General features: G+C 40.7%; 1 protein-coding gene across 2 annotated transcripts in view; it reads left to right on the forward strand.

The window, feature by feature from the left end:
- The first annotated feature begins 446 nt into the window (after positions 1-446).
- NR3C2 (nuclear receptor subfamily 3 group C member 2) overlaps positions 447-25,069 on the forward strand; it is a 366,877-nt gene continuing 342,254 nt past the window's right edge. For both annotated transcript variants that reach the window (XR_009701136.1, XM_061192560.1), the window contains exons 1-2: positions 447-794; positions 6,151-7,933. Coding sequence is in view for 1 of the 2 variants with exons in the window: in XM_061192560.1 (XP_061048543.1) it covers positions 6,153-7,933 (1,781 nt within the window). In the remaining variant the exon portion in view is untranslated. The remainder of the gene's footprint in view (positions 795-6,150; positions 7,934-25,069) is intronic.

Consider the following 25,069-nt stretch of genomic DNA (forward strand, 5'->3'; position numbering starts at 1 on the left):
TCACCTGGCGCTGCAGGTGGAGAGCGACAGAGGGACGGCACCTTGACTGGCTTTCGGAAAAACCGACTTCTTCCGCGTCACCAGACTTTTCACGTCTTTCCCTGGGTTTAGCCAGGAGGAGAGCCAGGTGGGCGTGAGCAACTTTGGGGCAGTCGAGCGATGGGGGCGGGGGGTACCTAGTGGCGTAGCCGCTGCCCTGCACCCCAAGCGGCCACCGCTTCTGCGGCTTTAAGGGAGCTGCCGAGTCCAGGCTGTGTCGCAGCAACTTTGTATCAGTCATGTCGCCCTCCTGGTGACTGACAGCCGGAATTGTCCAATGAGAAGCCCGCCTGACCCGTGCAGCGTGGAGACTTGCTTCCCTCCGGGCCAATGGGAAGGGCCCAGGGAGGCGGGATAGCAACCTGAACTTTTTATCTGGACATGTGACCGGCTTTTAAAAGGGCCGGCCTTGGAGCTGGCCCACTCCCCCTCCGGGCTTTCGCCCGCCCTCTCGAGTTCTCTCCCTGCCTACTTCGCCCGCCCTGGCCCTACCCCTGCCCCCTCCTCTCCGCCCCTCCGCGCCCGGGGTGTCATTGGACTGGGAAGACGTAAGCCAACTTCAGGCCGCTCGGAGGAAACGCGTGCAGTCACCTGGGTGCAAGAGCGTTGCTGCCTCGGACTCTCCCGCTGCAGGGAGAGCGGCACTCGCTGGCCTGGATGTGGTTGGATTTAGGGGGGCTCCGCAGCAGGAGTGTCGTGGCGTTGGCAAGGGCTGCAACAGGTAGACGCCGTGAGACGGACCCCGGCCGAGGCAGGTGTGTACGGGTGCGCGGCTGGGCGCCGCTTGCCCGGGTCGGCGTGCGGCCGCGGCGCGGGAGCGTGCACTTTGCAGGGAGAAGTGGCTGCGTAATCCGGAGGCAGTCAGTAGGGTGCTGTGTGCTTGTTGTTTTGTTTTGGTTTTCCACTTTTTCTCCCCTTTGACCGCCAGAGGACTATTTTGGGAAAGTTTGGCCACTTTGGATAAATGCCCTCTAACGAGCAGCTTTCAACCGGCTTTGGCAGTGGGAGGTCTACCACCCTTCCCTTTACCCAAAGATGAATTTCGGATCGTTTTCCTTGTACAGTTTTTAAAGGACGTTTGAATAATATTTCTTTCCTCTATCAATTGCGGAAGCACCCAAATCTCAGCCGGAGGTGTAGCGGTAAAAGGGCAGTTGAAGGAGATAATAGATCCTGATAGATCCTGTATGAAAGGGGCTCTGGAAATTCGTGCATTTCCCGTTCCTTAGTATTCACGAAACTCCTGAAAGAGATTATGCTTTCTGTGGCATCAGTTGGAATTCTAAAGGCATCCAAGAAGGGATGAGGCTTCTTTTGGTGGCATCAGTACCCTGCTACTGAATTTAGGTGCACAGCTTTTCCTAATGAATTTTAAAAGACCAGGTTTAAATCTTAATGGTTTATGGCACCAACAGTTTTAACTATTTATTATAACAAGTTTTCAAGTAAGAAAACTTGATAGACAAGTTTTTGAAACCACTTAATTTCAAATGCAGTAATTGCTTTTTAACATTTGAATTGCCATTTCTCTAAGTGCTGTTATTGATCATATTTACATAGTAATGATAACAGCGTTCTCCATCTGTGAAGTTCTGGGAAGTATTAATTTTATATCTGACTTCATAGCACGGTTTCATGGAAATGCTTGAGGAGAGAAGTTTTTAAAAATAATCTGAAGGGGAGTTTTTTCCTTTAAGGGAGAAATAGTTTACTTTGGGGCTTTTAGAAATATCAGGTGGCTCAGTGAATTAGGTGAGTGAATAGAAATCAGATGTGTTCAGTTCTAACTGGTTCTCCGGCTCCCTTAGGTGACCTTGGGCAGATTTCTATCATTTACCTCATCTGTAAAAAAGAGGAACATAGTAATAGTTATGTAGGGGGGGAAGACGGCAAAATAGTTACAAACTGAACTTTTACAACTATGCAACTGGTGCAAATTATGAAATTCTTAAGGTTCTGTCTTTAAGATGTCATTATAGTCAAATAACTATAGAAAATGATGCATTTGAAGGGAACTATGTTTGGGGGTAGTAAAAGTGAAAGTGTTTTCAGATAAAATATAAATTCGCAAGATTCCTTGTTAATATTCCTGAAAAAAAACTACTTCCTTGTGGAAAACAGCAATTTAACACAGTCTGTAAAATATAAAATTTTAAAGTCAGGTTTTTCCTTTGCAAAATAGTGTTTAAGAGCATATATATGACAAGGTAGAACTATCAGTGCTTTTCCTTACTTTCCTTATGTGAAAGTTCCTTTATTTTTTGGGGGGGAGGGAGGCCGTTTGCATGAAAATTAAGGGGTCTTCATGGTTTTTGGGTCTTTGTCCCAAGGGAGTCTCTGTTATAGTTTCCATTTGTAAGGGAGACAAATCTGATTTTATATAAGCTAGATTTGTATAACGGTATCTGTTTCATCTTATACTTTAGTAACAAAACATTCCCTTTACCATCTGGATATTAAGTTCTATGAGGATCATATTCATCAACTAATATTTTGAGTATTCACTAGTAAGTTCAGGAAATTCTGCTCAAGCCATGGTCCTTATGCCGGTTTTAAAAAGACAACCTGGATTTCCTGGACACTGTAGGAAATAATTACCTAACTGATCCATTTGTTTTACAGAGAAGACCAATTAAGATAATCGGGAGAATTCAACATAAAATATTTCAATAATCATATTCTTTTAAAAACCCAGTCTTTAAAAATATTTGCAGTGGAGCATGCTGATGTCCTCCATTCTTTTGTGTTTGTTGCCAGCCTTTGCTCTGTTTTCTTTGTTGAGAGGTGCATTAGGTTGGTAGATGAGAATACCTTAAACAAAGCTAATGTAATAGATTTCAGCAAAACCTTTTGCAAATTCTCTAATGATAGCCCTGTCAGTAATGTGGTGAAATGCAGGCTGGTTTATGTTATTGTCAAGAGAGTTCAAGGCTAGCCAAACAGGACTTGGAAAGTTATGATCACCTGCATGATGTTAGCTGACAAGGTGCTTCCTTGTAGAGTGCTTTAAGATGGTTCTTGCCCGTCAGCTCCTGTAGAGATTCTCTTCAAATCTTCACATAGCCTTACGTATCCGTGGCTCCTGCTTTGAGGCAGAGTGATGAAAAGTGTCCCTCAGCCTGCTAGTAGGTGTTCTGTGAAAAAAGGGTGCAGTGACCAAATTATTTAGAGGACTCTGGATTAAAAAGGAAACAGATTTCTGTACCGTGGAACTTCCCTGGAGTTTTAGCATGCAAATTTCCACTGTGAAACTTCAAAAAAGGCAGTGAGTGATCATGCTTTCCAAAAGACAATTTGGAGGATGAATTTTTGGAGAGGGGTCTGGATGAGGATGGCCCTTCAGACCCAGGGCAGATGGTTCTCTTGCCTGGGGGGCAAGGAGCGATACTGTAGGTGTGGGAGTGAGGAGGGGTGAGCCTGTGGAGACCTTTGGTAAGGGTGCCAAGGCAAGGGTGACTTCTGGGCATGTGGGTAGAGGGTGGCACAGTTCACCAAGACTGAGAATGTGGGTTTAGGGACAGGGTTGGGGGTGGGGGAATGACAACACAGAAGGTGTTCAATTTTGAACAGGAGTAGACATGTTTCTTGTGGTGTTTAATGAACTTGGACCTGAAACATCTATACCTTAGATATACATCTGTTCAAGTTTGCTATGGGGAAGACAGAATATTCAGGTAGAAGTAGAAGCAGCACATAATATTTACTGGTATTTTCAACCCATGGCTACTATTAAATGGTTTTTCAGTAAGGTAGAAAAGGCCAGTATTAGCTGTTTTGGTCCCATTTCACTTTATATATATTTTTTTCTTTTTTCTTTTTTTTCTTTTTTCAACTTTCACTTAGCTTTCATCCACACTAATTTTTTCAGCTGGAATTACCAGATTACCTTCTCAAACTTTGTAATTTGACTTATTTTCCACTGTTTTGTGATTTGATTTGTGATTCGGAATTTATAGAAAAATGTTCTTTACGTAAAAGCACACTGCATAATTGGGAGATTTTAATGTTCACAAGTTACTGAGTATTGATTATGTTATAATAGTTTTACTTTTTAAATTTGCATTATGCTGTCGTCTTGGGATGCAGTGGTAAAATTGATAAAGTTTCTGCCTTCTGGGAACTTAAAGTCTAGTGTAGAGTACAGAAAAGTAAGAGGTAATTATGATACTTGGACAATTTGGGCATTAAATTTTGTCAGCGAGCCCTGCAATATCTGATGCCAGTTTATTTAGTAAAGTCATTATATTATTTTTGCATGATAATTAATATAATTTCTGGAGCAAAAAGGCGTCCTAGTCTCTTTTTAATGAGGGGAACATAGGGCAGATGGAGATTGTGAGTGGCAAAAGTTGGTGGGGAGAGGACTGAGAGGCCTAAAGTAATATTTGTATTCAGAACTGCAGAAACTGCATCTTTTAGATCAGGACCTTTATTTGGGTCAGAGAATGTTTACACACCTGAAAGGATTTGAAAAATGCATACTTAAAAGATTTTAAGAGTTTTATGCATGAAAATGCACAAATGAAGTTTTATTGAGAGTGAGTTAATTTTCTTTGAGATATGTTTCTTTAGAGTGGTGGTTCTCAAACCAGGGGTGATTTTGCACCCACCAGCCCCAGAGACATTTGTCAGGTCTGGAGGCAGTCTGGGCTGTCACAACGGGGGAGGAGGAATGCTACTGGCATCTAGTGGGTAGGGGTCAGGGAGACTGCTGGACATCTTATGATGCATAGGACAGATCTCAACAAAGAATTATCAGGTCCCAAATAGGGCCAAGGTTGAGATAGCTTGGTGTAGACACCTGGGATCAAATTCCAGCTCTGCTGTGTGGCCCCTGCCTCAGTTTCCCCAGTTGTATCATTTGGGATAATACTTTTGCCAGTCTTGTAGGGTTGTTTATAAGGGTAAATAAGTTAATATATGTGAAAGGCTTGTAATATGGCATTGAATGATATAATGCATAAGAATTATATTAATATAGCCTATTATCATTATTCTATCTATGAACTAAATTTATAGAGCGAGCCAGTGAGTAAGATGGTATATGTAAAACAATCCTGTGGGCTCCCTGAGGATGGGGACTGGGCCTGTTTTGTTTATCACTATAGATTCAGTGACTACTTGTAGGCCCAGGATGTAGCACATACTGGGTAAATATTTGTTGAATGAATGAACACATAAATTGTCAGGGCCCATCTCGAACTTCCTCCATTAACTGTTGAGACTGAAACTGGCTGTCTGTTGGGAGTCGTTTTAGCAGAAGTACCGCTAGGTCAGGCTGCATGTCAGAGTCCTTGCCAGGATTGAAATACAGACTAGAGTCCTGATATTCTCAAGTTGTCATACAGCCTCTCTGTTATGGACTAGCTTAATTAATCAGGATATGTGACTCTTCACTTTATAGAATTGATATTAAATTATCTTCATCACTAATCCATTTTAAGAAAATCTTATTGTTTTAAAAATAATTCTTAAGTTATTTTGCCTGTGATCATTCACTTGATGACTTTATATTGGGAAATGGTAACATTAATTGCATTCCCTCGTTGTTTTTAATAAAGCCACGTATTAGATACGGAAAGCAGCTTCCATATGCTGGAAAGACTCCAAAGGCTTTGGAGTTAGAAGATTTAGTTTTAAACCTGACTTTGTCACTTATTATGCCTTTGACCTTGGGCGAGTTGCCCTCTTCACTAAGCCCTCAGTTTCCTCCTTGCCTGCCTCATGAGTCCCCAGGATTACTTTGCATATTGAATAAGTTAACATTTGTAAATACTCTTTGCAAACTCTAAAGGCTGTATTACAGCAAAGATGATTTATTGGTAAATATTCTTTGCAAACTCTAAAGGCTGTATTATAGCAAAGACGTTACTTTTATTTACATGCAACATAGTTTTATTGCTTCTTATATTCTGACTTCCAGACAAATTATAGTCAAGACTGTTGTATCAGCACCTAAGAAGGTAATAATTTTAATATAACTAGAAGTATTGCTTATAATAAGTAGAATACGTATTTATAGATCATTCCATGCAATTTCAGAATGTCTTTTAGAGTAATCTTGCTATCAAGAACTCTAATTCGATTTTTTAATATAAATTTATTTGTTAGCTATGGAAACCAAAGGCTACCACAGTCTCCCTGAAGGTCTAGATATGGAAAGACGGTGGGGTCAAGCTTCTCAGGCTGCAGAGCGTTCTTCCTCGGGACCTACAGAGCGGACCGATGAGAATAACTACATGGAGGTCGTCAACATAAGCTGTGTTTCCGGTGCTATTCCAAACAACAGTACTCAAGGAAGCAGCAGAGAAAAACAGGAACTACTCCCTTGCCTTCAGCAAGACAATAATCGGTCTGGGATTTTACCATCTGATATTAAAACCGAGCTGGAATCTAAGGAACTGTCGGCAACCGTGGCTGAGTCCATGGGCTTATACATGGATTCCGTAAGAGAGGCCGACTACACCTATGATCAGCAGAACCCTCAAGGAAGCGCGAGTCCAGCAAAGATCTATCCACACGTCGAACAGATGGTGAAATTTTATAAAGAAAACGGCCACCGTCCCTCCACTCTGGGGAGTGTGAGCAGGCCCTTGAGGTCCTTCATGTCTGACTCTGGGAGGTCCTTCATGTCTGACTCGGGGAGCTCCGAGAACGGCGGGGTCATGCGCGCCATGGTGAAGAGCCCCATCCTGTGTCACGAGAAGAGCCCCTCTGTTTGCAGCCCTCTGAATATGTCACCTTCGGGTTGCAGCCCTGCCGGCATCAGCTGTGTGTCCTCCACCTCGGCTAGCTTTGGCAGTTTCACAGTGCACAGCCCCATCGCCCAGGGCACTCCTCTGCCGTGCTCCCCTAATGTGGAGAATCGGGGTTCCAGGTCACACAGCCCAGCCCACGCCAGCAACGTGGGCTCTCCTCTTTCCAGTCCGTTGAGTAGCATGAAATCCCCGATTTCCAGCCCCCCGAGTCACTGCAGTGTAAAATCTCCAGTCTCCAGTCCTAATAACGTCATTCTGCGATCCTGTGTATCCAGCCCGGCAAATATCAACAACTCAAGGTGCTCTGTTTCCAGCCCTTCCAACACAAATAACAGATCCACACTGTCCAGCCCAACTGCTAGTACCGTGGGATCTATCTGTAGCCCCGGAAGCAACGCCTTCAGCTACACTGCTTCGGGCACCCCGGCTGGATCCAGCACAGCCCGGGATGCGGTTCCTAGTCCAGACACACACGAGAAAGGTGCTCAAGAGCTTCCCTTTCCTAAGACTGAGGAGGCAGAGAGTGCAGTCTCCAATGGTGTGGCTGGCCAGCTTAACATCATCCAGTACATAAAGCCGGAGCCAGATGGAGCTTTTAGCAGCTCGTGTCTGGGAGGAAATAGCAAAATAAATTCTGATTCCCCATTCTCAGTACCAATAAAACAAGAATCAACCAAGCATTCGTGTTCGGGCACCTCTTTTAAAGGGAATCCAGCCATCAACCCCTTTCCATTCATGGATGGCTCATATTTTTCCTTTATGGATGATAAAGACTATTATTCTCTATCAGGAATTTTAGGACCACCTGTGCCCGGCTTCGATGGTAACTGTGAAGGCAGTGGCTTCCCAATGGGGATAAAACAAGAACCGGATGATGGGAGCTATTACCCGGAGGCCAGCATCCCTTCATCTGCCATTGTTGGTGTGAATTCAGGTGGACAGTCCTTTCACTACAGGATTGGTGCTCAAGGTACAATATCTTTATCACGATCAGCTAGAGACCAATCTTTCCAACACTTGAGCTCCTTTCCTCCCGTCAATACTTTAGTGGAGTCATGGAAATCACACGGTGACCTGTCATCTAGAAGAAGTGATGGATATCCGGTCCTAGAGTACATTCCAGAAAATGTATCAAGGTAAGTGGGCCTTTTTCTCCTGTTTTGAAAATGGCTTTATAAAATGCTGAAGGTTAGCACTATCTTTACAGTTAAGAAATTTAAACACGTTTGATTTTTGTTTTCAGCATGGTCATTTAGCGCTTCCCCCTTCGCTTGTTGGTATGTTACTACTTTTTTGAAATATAGAAACCAAAAATTCTGTGACTCTCTTAGAAAATATTTGTGTTGATTTTGAAGGAGTGTGTTTAGGTGTTTTTCCCCCTCTGCATTGCCTGTTGTAGGTGTTTAGGAAAAGTTTGTTTCCTATTGCCTGTTACTATATTTACTTTAGCAGACTAGTGCTAGATTTTTTTTTTTTCTTTAGCTGTGTACGCGTTCACTAAAATTGCTTTAACTTGGTCTCTTTGTGGTCATAGTCTTTTTTTTTTCCCTTTAGTTTTCTTTATTAACCACTTCATTGGTTGTGAAAAATGAAATGAAACCCCAAATCTGTTACCCACAAGCTCCCCACCCTCTTCATCTTTTTCTAGATTGGTTAATCGTATGCAAGTTGTGGTTTTCAGTACAAATAAATCATTTCCTTAACTCTGGAGGGCTTTTTAAAGACTCAGCACATCTAAAATTACTAAGTGGCCCGTCTTGCTTTCTTACTCATTGGAAGTGAAGTATGTCACTGCAGTTTTGAACTGGTATATTTATAACTTTTAAGATCTGCAAGAAGACATACTTACTGTAAAATATCTCTTGGCTTTCCTTCATGCAGATAGCATATTGTATATATTTAGAAAAAACAAGGAAGAGGTTTTAGATATGACTCTGAAGGGTGGTTCTAAGTTATGCAATGAATGCTTGCATTGGACTTTGATTCAGTACTTTTATTACACGGTTGTGGTCAATGATCCCTGTATTGAACATATAAAGAATAGATTTCCTAGATATAGTTCACACGGGCATCTAGGAAGTTGTGGCTGTTTTCTTTAAAAACTTATTTGGTGGGAAAAATGGCCATTCGCATTAACAAGATGTAAGGTTGACGTGTATTCCTTACTCTTCCTCCTTCAGTTTTTTACTGAAGCAAAAGGAAGAACTTTCATTTGTGCATTATTTTCACTGTCATTGACTCATACCTCGCTCCTCTTGCTTTTATAGAAGCACACACTCCATAAAGGAAGCTTACACATTGTTACAGTTCTCAGTAGCATGACTAGTCAATCCTATCCTAATGCTGCCTCTCTCTCCTAAATTCTAAACTCTTTACACAAATGCTGAGGCGGCATGGTTTTCATCAGAACCAAGCTCAGCAGGTGTTCCACTGCTAGTGCTTTGTTTTACTTTCAGAGAAGGACATTTTGCACACGATGTAGATATTTTTGTAAGTGATGTTTGTAGTGGGTTTTTCAGAGGGGGACAGCCTGGTAGTTAAGAGCATGGCTGCCCTGGTTGAAATCCCCAACCCTGCCCCTTAACTGCTTTGTGACCCTGTGCACATCCCTTCACCTTTCTGGACTTTAGTCTTCTCATCTGTAAAAAGGGAATTCAGTAGTACCCATCTCAAGGGTAGTCAAGACAATTGAGTTAATTTATGAGAAGCACTTTGACTATCATCTGGTACACAGTATGCATCATAGAGTATTATATACTCTATGTAATATATTATATATATATGAGTATTATATGCTCATTGATTGCTCTTAGCATTTAATTCAATTGTTTTCATAACCTTTAGTTTCCATTTCTTTTAGTGTTCTCTTTTCTGCATTATGTGAAATTCCACAAAATCTTTTAAAGAAATATGCACAGTGTAAGGAAATATTTGTTGATAAATTCTTATGATTAAATTATTTTTTTTATGGTTAGGCACCCTACATTTGCTACTACATTTCTATTTATGCTCTTTTACTTTTAAAGGCTATTGCTTTGGGTAATGATATTTCTGGTAGAAATACTACAGTGATACTAGCTAAAATCAGTAATTCTCTTCTGTTTGTTCTGTATCCTGTTTCTACTGTTTGAATTGCCTTTTTCACACTCAACTCATGAAGCCCCTCCTGGTCGTCTGGGGCCCCATAGCCTTACATACTCGTATAAATCAGTGACCTTGGGCCTACTCTGCCTTTGTGGGAACCTGGGGTGTTGTCTGGTGTCTCTTCTTGAGCATTCCAAAATTCTTAATGAGCTTGTTAATATAGTCAGAGGGGATTCATTTTGTTTACATATATACCGGTATTGTGCTAGTTAATATAAGTTTTCCAAAAACTGTAATGTCAAAGCTTTAATGTTATTCAAAGTCTCTTAGATTACTGATTCTTTACAGCTTTTCCTGGTGAATATTATCCAAATGTATTTGTTTTGATCATTCTCAGAGTAAACTTAGATTTTTTTCTGGATATCAGTCTACATGTTATAATATTTAATTTAATCTCATCCAGGCTTCATTATTGGCCTCTTCTTTTGTGTCTTTTGGACCAAATCCAACCTTTCTGCCGATTTCATAATTTAGAATGATGATACCCCATTCCAGGGAATGTTGGGTTAATGAATTAAAGATTGTAAAGGATCCAGGCAGTGCGTAACTGCTTCTAAGTTTCATAATATCCTTTATCTTTAGGTTCAACTCTAAAGTGTTTTCTAGTAGATGCCAAAGTATGGTTTGGGGTTCCTGAGACCTTTTCAGGGAGGTCCACAAACTCAAAAATCATGCATTGGTAAAAGCCATTCAAAATGGAAGATAGACCAACAGTTTTAATGTAATAGTGTGTGAAGAGTTCACTGATAGGGTTTCAGATTCCATGTGGCAACTAAGCTTTAAGAAACCACTGACTGTCCATTTTCAGTGTTGTGTTAAAGAATCGTATCTGCAATGATCTGAAATGACCATTAAAATGCTCCTCCTTTTTCCAACAACGTATCAGTGTGAAGCCAGGTTTTCTTCATATACTTGAACCAGAACACATCACCACACATTGACCACAGAAGTAGATACGAGAATCCAGCTGTCTTCTATTAAGTGAGACAATAGACTTGCAAAAATGTAAAACAGTGCTGCTCTTTTCACTAAAGTTTTTCGTTCTGGGAAGTAGTTATTTTTTTCACATATGCACTTTTATGTTAATGTGTAATGACTTCTTTTAAATGATTTAAAAGAAATATTCGTTTTAATTTCTAATAGGGTAGATATCAGTAGATAGAAATGCATATAAACAAAAGCTCTTGTCCTCAATACATTTTAAGAGTGGAAAGGCATCCTGAGACCCAGAAGTTGAGAACTGCTGGTCTGTTCTATCCTAGACACCCTTTGGAGGTTAATGCAGAAAGAGGATATTACTTTATTTGTGTTAGCTTTACTGAATGTTAGGCTGAGGAAGGGGTGCCCCAGACAGATAAGGAAAATGATTCTTATCCAGGTGAACTTGTCAGGCTGATAGAAGTGAGTGATGGCCATGGAGTGTGTGTCTGTTTCAGCCTATGGGCGTTCTACAAGAGCGGTGACCAGAGGCACGCCTGTTACAGTTTCCAGCGAGTGGGTTATCTGAGGGCCACACTGGAAAGTACATGATGACAAAAGCTGGATGTAGAACTCTGCGGTGGACACTGGACCTAGTTGGGTCATGCAGATGGGAGTTCCCCTGTCCGCTTGGACACAAACAAAGCTGTGGCCTTGAGTGAGTGGCAACTTCTCTCGGCCCCAGTTTCTTCATTTGAAAGAAAACGAGTTGACCTAGATGCTCTCCGAGGTCTGCCAACAGCGCGACTGAGCGGCTGTGTAGTTTCCTTGGAGTCGTGTATGTTAAGAATAAAAATAGAAGTATCCCTTAACAAATTTGCTAGTCTGGTTTCAAGTTTATCTTACTCACAAGTCCAGCTCTGTAGTTGCCAGGGTAGTCAGGATAGAAAAATGTCATGACCATTTACCGTTTAAAAGTAAGGGTGAGTAGGGGTGACCTGTCATTTTGCTTGGTGAAGTGGCAGGTTTTTTTTCTTTTAATCAAATCTTTCCTTTCTTAAAACTTGACACTTAACACTAGGAGTTTCTTGTTCTTTTGAATTTACACTATTCCTTCTGGAAACAGGGTTTTTCTGTTGACGTAACATGGGGTGTTTATGGCGATGGTCATAGTCACTTTGTTAGCATTGTAACACAATGCTACCATTGACTTAGACTTTCCGAATATAAAGTTCACTGTTTCAAAGGGCACATTCTGGTAGTTTTCAAGACAAGTAATCAGGAGTTTATCTTAATATATGCTGAACTTTTTTTCCATGATAGGAGGAAACAATTTAGTGATAACCTACAGTTGTTTTCAAAATTTTTCAATGGTCCCTGGAGTTTTTCGAAACCCATCTTCCATAATAAGCCAAAAGCTTCAGAATTCAAGGAGTTTGTTACAAAGTTTGCCATGTCTCTTAGTAAGCTTTGTAAATAAACCGCTGAGATATAAGTAACTTCATGTAATGCGAAGCATGAAAGAATAATGGGTTTTGGAGGGGAGAGATTGACTGATTATTGGTGCTTACCATAATAAATCCATTACAGAATTACTTAGGTCATTTGGAAATGAAAACATGGAACTTTCTTTTTCTTATTTGTCTCATAATATTTTGATTTTGAAATTGCTAGTGTGCCTAGAATTTCTCCAGGTTAGTGTTCTAAATAGTATTTTTATAAATATTTAAAAGGAGACTTGCTTCTTCTGATGATTCATTCACCTTCATTATTTATGGTATTTCTGGTAAAAGTGGTGATAAATTTATTGAAAAAAAACCCCTATTCCTTTTTAATAAACAAATCACTATGTACTGCCCTTCTATACATTTTGCTTTTCACCTCACAAGTATCCTTGATTTATATGTCAGTATGTCCACCTTTTATCGTCTGAAGTGTTAGTATATTTAGAACTGTTTATTTCATACTTTAAAAATAAAGTGGAGATAAAAGCCCTGGTTTCAGTTAAATAAACTCAAATTATTCAACTTAAGGCAGTTCTCACACATACCAGTGACATGCTGAAACTAGGACCTGGAGATTTATCATTTATGGATTTGATGCCTTTTGCAATATTGAAATTCTGGGTGTGTGACCTTTTCTATCCTTGTAATGTTTAGAGTAAGAGAAGATGTTATACTGATCACCAGTAATTTAGGAGTAATACTTCACTTCCCCTGATGTCCTTTATTTTTTTTCTCCAAAATAATATTTATTTTCCCAGGCTTTCAACTGTTGCTGTAGTTTCATACAACTCATCTACTGATAAAATTTCAGCTCTGCTGCTAAATAATTTATCGTTTTCTTTCATTTACCAAATTCAAATTGAGAGAAAAATATTGATTTCTTGGATCCGTTTAAATGTAGCCATTAAGTTGTATATTTTTGTGGACTGCATTCCAAAATTTATTAGTGAAAATCCAGGAAATATAAGTGTGTTAAATGGATAGTGTCATCTTAAATTTTAGAATTTCTAGTTTTAAACTTGTCAAGTATAGGCTTTGTTTTCATTTTTAAGAGTTTTATTTTGTTCTTTATATAGTAAGGTAATGATGAAGTTAAAATGTAATTTTATATAAGCACGTGTTACTTAATTGATGCTCTGAAAACCTCTGGATTTATGATTGTTAGTGGTATGGCCAAGGCCAAAATTTCTATGTAGAAAAGAGGTAGAAATTGCTTATATTTTATGCAAGACATAGAATACTCTAGCCCAGGAAGGAAAAGAGGACAAACAAAAAGTAATTGGAATACTTACAAAATTAATACCCTGGGGAGAGTGTGTGAGCTAATAACTGGCCGTCTGAATTCGCAGCTCTGGCCATGACTTAATGTTATCAGTGATGACCACTTCATTGGCATGTATCCTCACCTTATATATTAGGAGCTGTCGAAACAAATATCCAAAAATTGTGACCTAAAACACAAAGAAATAAGGTTTGTAATGGGCAAAATCGACTTTGGGTGTTCCGACAGGGAAGGATCTGGGCGAGTCTTGGAAAATGAGGAGATGGGGGTATGGTGATCACAGTTGGTACTTATCCTTAGTTTTGAAAAGTTTGCTGGGGATCGGGGGGCACTTCCTGGTGGAAGGAGTTATGTGGGCAAACCCCTGACAGGCAGAAAACACTGAGTGTGGTCCAGCCGTATGGCTGGCTGTGATATGGGGAATTGGGGGAAAGAAGGCCTGGAAGAGCTTAGTTGGAGCTAGAAGCCAGTGGAACTTGGAAGTCACACTAAGAAGTTTGCACTTAATTTGGCAGGTAATGAGGAGTTCCTGAAATGTTGGAGCAGGCAAGCAGCCTGAGCTGAAGTACACTTGGGTAAAACCTTAATTAGGCAGTGGTTGTAGTGTGGATTGGAGCGTAAAGGGCCTTGTTAAGAAGTTATTGCAACAGTGCAGGAGGATGGAAACTGGAATCTCTGGAGCAAGGATGTCGGGGGTAATGGAAAAAAGGGGCAGATTTGACATATTACAGAAGAAGACTTTGTAGTAGTTGATGTTTATATAAAATTTTTATTTTGAAATAATAACAGACTTAGGAAAAACATGGGGGAGCCATTACAAAGAATGATAAACAAGGACACATGTACACAATACAGCCATCAAAATCCAGAAAATAACATTAAGTTACTGACATCTTGATTCTGGTTTTGCCAATTGCGCCCATAATGTCTTTCATAGTGAAAGGACCCCAGTGCAGAATTGTGTTTTGTGCTTTTAGCTGTCATGACTCTTTAGTCTTCTTCAGTCTGGGACAGTTCCTTACTGTTTTCTAGATTTCTTGACTTTACAATACTTTAGAGCAGTAAAAGCCAGCACTTCAGTAGAAAGTCCCTGATTTGGGTTTGTCCTCTGTTTCCTCATGATTTGATTCGGGTACCGCCCCCTTGTCAGGCGTATCACAGAAGGGATGCAGCATCTTTCCTCCCGCTTCCTACCACATGCCAAGCCATTTCCCTTTGTGCCTTTACAGTTCATCTGCAGCATTTTATCCAGGTGTCGTCTGCCAGGCTTCTCCACGGTCAAGTTACTCTTTTTCCTTTGCAATTAGGAGCTATTTGGGGGAGCGGTACTTTGAAGTTGTATAAACATCCCAATCTTCATCGCACTTTGCTTATTCATTAAATTATCGATATCTTTATGGCATCATTGTTTCTTCTTTTCTGCAGCGAGTTATAGCCTGTTACTGCCCTTATTTTTGAGGTTCAAACTGTTCCTCAAACAATTGGGAGCCCATTCCAGCTGGTTTCCGTGACCTTTTGCCATGTTCCCATCATTTCTCTGAGCGCTTCCTTGCTTTAGGCCATCTTTCCTGTCCCAGTCCTGGAGCCAGCCCTTTCTGCAAGGAGTGCCCCCCAATGCCTGCGGACACCCTCCTCTCTGTGACTGGAGTCTAACTCCTCATCCTGGGTCACAGGGCCACACCCCCACTGGATGCCCTCCTCCTCCACTCGGGCGCTGACTCCCGCTGCTGGGTTCTGAGACCCGGCACTAGGCCAGGTGAGCGCATGAATGCCCCCCTCCCCCTCTGCTGGGACTCTGACTCTCTGCATGGGGGGGCTTGCTGCCCCCCCGCATGGGCCACCATAGCATCCACACCCTACCCCCCAGTGTGGAGCTCTGCCGTGCTCTGTCTGGCCTAATGGCTTTAGGACTAAATCACGAAGGAAGGGCAGGAGAGGAGTTGATATCTGAGTGGAAAGGATGTGGAAAATTAGTGAAAACTCACAGGTTGTCAGCTTGACCATCATGGAGGGGGGTGAGCAATTAAGAGAAATGGAGAGGTCGAGAAAAAGTGATGATGTATCTTGGTTGCCTGAGTTTTACGTTCCAGAGAGGTGGAAATGCTGGTGTGGGAGTATGGGAGGCCTCTTCACAGACATGGCAGTGGAGGGGGCAGCGTGGGTGCTAGCCAAGGAGAGAAGGTATACATGACTCAAATATCGTCTACAGCGCCTTCTCTGGGAGTTTGGAGGAAAAGAACCCCTGTAGGAGATGAGCAACACGTGCTAATAAAGGACACAGGAGTTGTTTTGACAGTCAAGATAGTGCGGACTCCTGGATGCCAAGGGAGGAATAACGTTGCCTTGGAATTTCCAAATTAGAAGGGCCCTACGGCTGTCTATAAATCCAGCCCTCTGTGGGCACAGATACTGAAACTGAGGCTGAGAGAGACTGTATGCCTCTTCCAGTCTCAAAGTAGTTAGTAACAGAGCTTTCCTTCCAGTGGGAGAGGGGGGTTCAAAACCCGATGGGAGGGCTGAGGAGGCCAGGAATTAGGCCGAATAGTTGGAGCTGGTGGCTTTTCAGGAAGGAATTCTGTAGAGCGGTGGGAATGGGACTCAGCCTGTGATGGACTGAGGAATAAGTTAGCAATGAGAAACCTGTGGGTGTGGGGACAGTGCTTACGCTTGGGCGGTGCCTGTTTGGTGGTAAAGGGAGAGGCGTCGAAGGGAGAGACGTGGGCAGAAAGACACAGCAGGGGTGGGGAAAGGATTTCGTTGGACAGGTAAGGTCTAAAGAGGGCAGTGGACCTGTGCTGAGATTGAGGTTGAAAACGTCACAGGGAGGGAAGATGCTTGATGGGGGCCGTGTCCCAGGAAGACGAGGGCAGAAGTGAGACTGTAGTTAGCCTACGGTCAGATAGTTAACTGCCAGCTCGAACCCGTAGGTGGAGGCAGTTGCTGGTAGCTGGTGTCACCGTTTTATAGACCTGGAAACTGAGACTTAGCCTGTAAAAGAGATTCACGTAAGGCCACAGAGCTAAGGTAGATGAAGAAACAAACACTTGAGCTAGAGAAGACGAAAGCTGAATGTCCTGGAATAGGCAGATGGGTCTTTTCACAAGCGTAAATCAGATTGGGTGGCTGATCTAAAGCCCTCTGGCCGCATCTCATTGCAAGCAGCGTAAAGTAACTCAGGGTCTGTAAAGCACTGAGTTACCAGGCCCCTGACGACTTTACTTAGTATGTTTCCTCCTTGCTCATTTCCCACACTGATCTTTCTGGGGCTCAGACAGCCAAGCCCCCTTCCTTCTGGGGGCCTCTGCTTGCTGGTCCCTCTGGCAAGAAGGCTCTGCCTTCAGATTTTGGTTTCCTGTCCCTTGTCATTCAGGATTAGCTCAAATGTCACCCTCTCAAAGAGGCCTTCCCTGACCATTCTATTTAAAGTGATGACGCCCCCCTCTAACACATCATCCTCTTTTGTTGTCTTCATAGCACACACCTGTCAGAAATTATCTGCGTTTACTTCACTTCCCTAATTAGAATGTCAGCTTCCTGAGAGCAGGGACCTTAGCTGTCCTGTTTTACCAGTACATTCGCCATACCTAAAACAGTGCCAGGTACGCTGTGGATGTTCAGTAAATCTTGATGTACAGTAAATCTTGATGGACTGAGTGCCTTGGTTAGCAGAGGGACTTGGGGTGATGAGATAAGTGTTGGTCATTGGGTAAGACTGATAAAATTATTGTTAAATAATAGAGTTCTACTGGGTTTAGTAAAAATTCTTGTGACCTCTATCAGCATATTTTTTAAGGACTTTCACAAAATAAGCAACAGATGCTCTTCTTATTTTTTCTAATCTCAGCATCATAGAGGAGTTGGTAAGGGTATATTCCAGGCTCTATGGTGACATTCTTAGTCTTCATTTTGAGGTCATTTATTTAATTTTAATTTATAAACAGTGAAATGTTCTCTTTTTGGTGTACAGTTCTGTGAGTTTTGCCAAATGCAGAATCAGGTAACCACTGCCCACTCAAGATACAGAACAGTTCTATCACCCACTGAAATGCCCTTGTGTTGCCCCTTCCCAGTTCAGCCCCTCTCCTTATTGTCAAACCATGGTGACCATTTATGTGTTCCCCATCCCTGTAGTTTTGTTTTTTCTAGATTGTCATATAAATGGAATCATACTTTATACAGTCTTTTGATTCTTGGTCCTTTAATTTAGCATAGTGCATTTGAGATTCATCGGCGGTATTGCAGGCATCAGGAGTTAGTTTCTGTTTAGTGCTGAGCGATATTCCATCTATGGCCACACGATTGTTTGTCCATTCACCTGTTGATGGACATTTAGGTTGTTTCCAGTTTGGGCTGTTACAAATAAAGCTACTGTACATATTCACATGCAAATCTCTGTAGGGATGTTTACTGCCTTTTTTCATCAGTAAATACCTACAAGTAAAATGGCTAGGCCATATAGTATCAATAGATGTAGGTTTAATTTTTAAGAAAGTATGAACTATTTCCCACCAAAGTGATTGTACTATTTTATATTCCCACCAGCAGTGTGTGAGTTTTGGTTCCATTACATCCTTGCCAACACTTGGGAGAGTCAGTCTTTTTAATTTTAGGCATGATAACAGTACTGATAACTTATTGTGGTTTGAATTAGTATTTTTCTAATGCTTACATGATACTGAACATCTTTTCAGGTGCTACTTGCCATCCATACACCTTCTTTTCATGCCTGTTAACTCTTTTGCCCATTTTAAAAAGATGTTTCACCTTTATTCTTTTCTTCTTTTTTTTTTTTGTCTTGCCACATGGCATGTAGGATCCCAGTTCCCCAACCAGAGATCGAACCCATGCCCCCCGCAGTAGAAACATGGGGTCTTAACCACTGGACTGCCAGGGCAGTCCTCTCTTTTGCCCATTTTTATTGGGTGGTTTTCTTCTTTTTGAGTTCTGCTATCAGTGTATTTTAAGATAAGCTTTTTGATAGAAGACCTAGAACTAAGAGAGAAGTAGCTTTTAAAAATTCTGTGTTGGCAGCGGGAAAAATACCAGGCAGCTCTAGAATTATTTAGTACCTACTGTGTTCTTAATGTGGGTGAAGATACCAAATGAATATGAAGCAAACCAAATGTCTCCCCTGTATTCCCATCTAGCTGGGGGAGAGGACTCACATGAGTTTATATAGCCCTTCTTTTGGTTGTTCCCTAATTACGTGTTTGGTCTGTTACCAAAGATGAGAAAAGGAAGAGTCTTATGTGGGCTAGAATAGTGAAGGAGAGCCTCATACAGGAGGTGAGATTTCAGTTGAAGTTTGAAGATTGGCGGTCTTTGGGGAGGAGTAGAGAGGTGTCATAGGAAGAAGTAAAAGCACAGGTCATGTGTGTGGGCACAGGACAAACAAGGCCTGCTTGGAGGGGTTTAGTGGTAGTTGGGGAAAACTAGACTATAGAAATCTGTGAATGCGAAAAAGAAATGCTTCATACTTTTAATATAGTGCTCGTAAACATTTAAAAAAATTTTTTTTATTGTGCTAAAGGTTACATAATAGAAAACATACTATTTTAACCATATTTAACTGTACAGTTCAGTGGCACTGAGTACATTCACGTTGTTGTACAACTCTCACCATCATCCATCTCCTGAATATTTCACCTTCCCAAACTGAAACTCTGTCCCCATGAAATAATTTTCTTTAAACCTAGGAATGACCTAAAAGGATAGAGAGGTCCATCTGGTAAGGGAGATAGAAAACAGTGACAGAAACAAATTTTAAAAAGCAACAGAGAGGCTGTCTTATTGGTAATTCAGGCTGAGTGGTTGGAATGGTGAACGAGGGATAAATATTAGAGACAGTTTATGGGAAGAAGTCATTGAAGACCAGATGATCTGACCCAAAGCCTGTTTCTTTCCCACTCTACTCCCAAGCCATGTGTGTTAACAGCCCCACAAAAAGTAGATTGCCAAAGAGCATAAGGAAGAAAATGCAGAGTTTTATAGTAACAAGGAGAAAATTTCTGCATAATTATGACTCTTAAGAGAAAAGGAGCAGAATAGTTTTGTTATTTGGATGAAGGTAAAAACCCCATAATTTCGATACCAAAATAGAATACTTTTTATTAGACTACGGAAAAAACGCCCCCAGGGGAATGGAAACAGGAAGAACCAACTCCTGGTTTAACAAAGTTGGAAAGCGAACTGGTGAAAGATTATGTAAATCAATTAGAAATAGTGACATATGGAATTCTGATTGGCATACAAAGATATAAAGGAACAGAAGAATCTCAGCTCGTTGGGAAGTCCATTTATTTTGTGCTCAAGTAACTGGTGTTTGAATTCACAGGGCTCTTTCCAAAAGTGGAATTGTGCTGATTTTCCTCCATCACATGGTAGAGTTTGTATTTACTTAAAAAAATACTTTTCTGATAAGTTTGAGATGAGAGTCCAAGTGCAGAGTTTGGGAGTGTAGGGATGTGATGGGAGCAGATATTCTTTTATTTACTTCAGTTCGGATTTTCACTGTATTTTTTGAAATGGAAATTGTGTTCAGAGAGGCTTTTGTTCTTGGAAACTTGAAGGTATGACTGAAGAATTTCTGGTCGTACAATACAAAGTATTTTTTTCTCCATTTCTCTGTCATTTTCAGACCCAGTCGAGGTAAGTGTACTTGTGAAGTATTCCTTTGAGACCTCTGGAAGCATTTGAGTTTCTGTATGTGGCAGAAATATGATAATTTTGTTGACATATACCCTGTATTTTGGACTTGGTTGCTATGATTCAGGTGAAAACAGCACTTTCCCCTCCTAAGTACTGTTTTTTAGGGAGCTGAAGAAATTGACAGAGGCCTGGAGTAGGGGAAAGAGGAGTTACAAACACAGCAACCTTTTCATGGTGAAAATCTAAAGCAGATCGCTCTTATATTTACATGACTTCTGAAACGTTTAGCTCCATGGGTGGTTCTTAAATGTCCATCGGCAGGGATCCCCTATTTTTGAGCTAATGTTCATTTACAAGCCAAAGATTTTTATAAGAGGGTATAATTGCATGAACTGTGCATTTTTTTGAAGATTAATTTGTCGCCAGTACCCGAGGATGGAAGAAGTCAAGAATAGAAATCTAAGTGTTGAACGTGGTCTAGCCTCTACGATTTCATAACACTGATGAAATATGCTTTTTTAAGAATTTTGATTCTTGCCAATTCTACTCTAGCAGAAATTATCAAAGTTAGTATTATGAGGGTTTTAAGGAAAGTAGACATAAAACAAATGTTAAGAAATCAATGTTTTACTTAATATGGAATATGACTACATTTCCATGACTGTGTCAGAGTCCCTACACAGTCAGTCTCCTCCAGACCCAGACATGTAACCGATGTAGAGCACACTAACCCCGAGTTATCAAGGCTTTGAATCAATGAAGAATGATAAAAGTTTTCTTGTCATACTATTCTTAGACAGTGTTGATATTTCAGCTGCTTGGCTTTAAAAGGGGGTGCCCTTCCCTGGTCCTTAGCCCAAGAGAGACTATGCAAGACAGAAAACATGGAGGTTTTTAAAAAAGGCATTCACTGCTACCTATAAGTAACTAAATGAAATTACCAATTCTGTTTACTGAACACCATGGAATCTATAACAACAATGCACATTAAAAGCACTTATTTTTAATAAATACAAATAATAAATAATAAATCCTGGAGAGTGTGTGGAGAAAAAGGAACACTCCTACACTGTTGGTGGGAATTTAAGTTGGTGCAGCTACTATGGAGAGCACTATGGAGGTTCCTCAGAAAACTAAAAATAGAATTACCATATGATCCAGCAGTCCCACTCCTGGGCATATATCTACAGAAAACTCTATTTCAAAAAGATACATGCACCCCAGTGTTCACTGCAGCACCATTTACAATAGCCAAGACATGGAAGCAACCTCAATGTCCATCGACAGATGAATGGATAAAGAAGATGTGGCGTGTGTGTATGTGTGTGTGTGTATATATATATACACATGCATGTATATATACATATATACATATATATACATATATATATACAATGGAATATTACTCATAAAAAAGAATGAATTAATGCCATTTGCAGCAACATGGATGGACTTAGTATGATAATCTATAAGTGAAGTAAGTCAGACAGAGAAAGACAAATATCGTATGGTATCACTTACATGTGGAATCTAAAAAAGCTACAAATGAACTTATTTACAAAACAGAAATAGACTCACAGACATAGAAAACAAACTTATGGTTACCAATGGGGAAAGGGGGGGCAGAGAGGGATAAATTAAGAGTCTGAGATTAACAGATACACGCTACTGTATATAAAATACGTAACCAACAAGGACCTACTACATAGCACAGGGAACTCTATTCAGTATCTTGTAGTAACCTATAAAGGAAAAGAATCTGAAAAAGAATAGACGTATTAGAAAAAAACACTTACTTGGCAAAAGTTCTGGACGTGGATGGTGGTGACGGTTGCTCAACAATGTAAATGTACTTAATACACTTAAAAATGGCTAAAATAGTAAATGTAATGTTGTATATATTTTATCACAATGAAAATAGCACCTAATCCTAACAAAAACGGGGGTGCCTTGCATTGATGAAATTTGGCACACAGTAAGATTCCGGGGTGCCCTGAAGGCCCAGTGTGGGAGCCCCTCTAAGTAGAGAGGAGGTGGGGATCACCCAGAGCCGTGCGCTGACCTGTACAGTGTCGCACACAGGCTGTGTTCAGGACTGATTCCCACTCAGCAAGCCTTTATGAAGCACTTGATTCTGTCCGGGCAGAGTCCTGGGTGTATGTATGGTCACAATAAGAATGGGAACTTCCTCATCCTTCGGAACACCCAATCTAGATCCAGCCAAGATCCCATTGCAAAGTAGGTTGTGGTGAGTCTTTTTCTGGAGGTACCAAGTAATGTTTCCAGAACATGGGGGAAGGAACACTTCGAAAATATTCATTTCATTAATAAAATTACATGAGGGCCACAAGCAAATTTTATGTGGTAGGTCAGAACTCTTGGTTTGGAAACAGCACAGGAAGCCATCTCATACTAACTTAAACAAAACGGAATCTCTTGGCTCACAAAATGGGAGAAGTTCAAGGGGTAAACCTCAGGCTTGGCTAGATCCCAGGTTTCAAATAGTGATGTTGTGAATTTCTTTGTCTCTCCATCTGTTGGAGCTTTTCTCTTTTCATTCGACTTTGTTTTGGGGAGCAGTGGCCAGTATCACCCTGGGCTTGTATTTTCATTAGTTACTGACCCTGGTGGAAGGAACAGCCTCTTTCTTGATAGGTTCTGATTGGCCTGGCTGGGGTCTCATGTCCAGCCTTGAGTACAGATGGTGATGGTGTGGGTGTACATGTATGCAGGTGGGGGGTGAGTGCTTGGCCTCACTGTGAACTAAGAACACAGCAGGATGGGTCTCCAGAGTGTTCTGGACAGACAACACTGTACTCTATAGCAATAGTTTCAAAAGCTGATCATATTGTCAGTTATTAATTAGCTCTTATTGAAATAGAAATGTTAAGCACAATGCTTGATTCTCTAAGCATTATCATTAGTGAGGTTTTACTAGTATTGAAGTGAACTATCTGGTAATGTTGAAAACTTGTGGAGGATAGAAAAATGATGATTGGGAAAGGCCAATGCAATGTTTTTTAGAGGGAGAGAAGATCTGATGGTCTCTTTTGTGAAGTATATTTATAGATGATTTGATGATGGGAAAATTTAGCAGTAACCAGGATGTGCTCCAAAAACAGTACACTGCAGATTCAATCCCACTTTCTGATACAGAGGGAAAATTGGGATTAATGCAACTCTAAAAGGTTCATTAAATTGACCCCATTAATAAATATGGCCCTAGACCATCCAGAACTAGTTATCATTGCCCATCTAGGAGCACCTAAGAAGTACCTTATATTGTATTTTCTTTGGCTTATTCATCGAGAGCCTCTGCCATTCTTGGTAAAAATGATATTTTCTTAGTGTGGGAGGATTACTAATAAAATGAACTTACACCTGTTCACCAGTTCAGTATACATGCATACTTAAGCATATAATTTTGCATATGGCTTCAGAAGATTCATGGATCATTTCATGAACTCATGGACTGCAGGTTAAGAACCACTCCGCTTGGTCAATGTTAAAATAGGATTACATAACTACAGAAAGAGGACTGCAGTGATCAACTACCAATAGGACATGTGTAGTTGAAAATGCAATTTGAATTGTGTGTTCAACAGTAGTGCTAGGTTATACATTTGGCCACATCGTCTTACGCAGTAAATATTTATGCAAGATGGCTATCTAGGCGAAAGAATCCCATGAAATAGGGAATGTGGAGTGGCCCATATAAACAGGCCGGAGATATCAGTTGATCTGATTAGTTGATTTCTGACAAGTTGAAAAAGATGAGGCTCAATAAGCTTGCAGGTATTGACAGGTAGAGATAGCATCATTTAGAAAGAATATAATCAGAAGCCAGAGTAATCTTGGTAAATGGGAGAAAATGTAAGAAATGAATATATAGGAGAATGGTGGTGGATAGGGAGGCCAACTTTGAGGTCATACCTCCACTTACTTGGTGTATGACCCTGGGCAAGTTACCTACCCTCTCTAACAGTGAGTTTCCACATCTTTAAAAGAGTGACAATAATAGTCCTTACCTCCTGTGGCTATGGGAAATTTATCTGAACCAGTCTGAGTAAAGTGCTGGCATACAGTGAGTGCTCAATGGAAATCCTAGTTCTTACCATTATTGTTGATTGTTATTAATAGTTTCAATTAGAAATGAAATCGAGGAATAGGAACAATAGAAACTACAAGCGTAAATAATTGCTCATGTGAAAGTATGACCTAAAAGATTCCATCGTGAAAAGAATTAGCAATGTAGATTTAATAAATTCAACCACAAAACTAACATTATTTTAGAGCGAGGAAATCCTTCCAATTCTCTGTGCCCTCATGAGATCCTTAATTGAGAACTCTATTCTTCTCTGAATTCCAAAAATAGAGATTATTATGAAGATAGTTTAGACTAGTGATTCTCAACGCTTTCTTAGAGCAATACAAAGGAAGATTAATATTCACATATATCACATACTCCATGGCAGATTTGATTTAAAAAGCATTGTGTGGGTATGTGTGTGTGGGCAGCAAAGCAAAAAGCACCGTGAGCTTTTTGTTTTTGTGGTATTCATAAAAATCAATACTCGGCATAAAAATATTATTCTCTTAGAGTTGCTTATTATGGGCTGTAGCATAGATCAGACAGGCTGCATGGTGATATACTGTGATGGTTTTAACTTCCATCTCTTTTCCCATCTGTGAAAATATTAGGATGCAAACGAGTGAGTGGCTTTATTGTAGGAAGAATCATGGACCTGTTGTGTGTTTCTATTTTAAAAGTAAAT

Source organism: Eubalaena glacialis, chromosome 5 (genome assembly GCF_028564815.1).
Source record: "Eubalaena glacialis isolate mEubGla1 chromosome 5, mEubGla1.1.hap2.+ XY, whole genome shotgun sequence".
NCBI lineage: Eukaryota > Metazoa > Chordata > Mammalia > Artiodactyla > Balaenidae > Eubalaena > Eubalaena glacialis.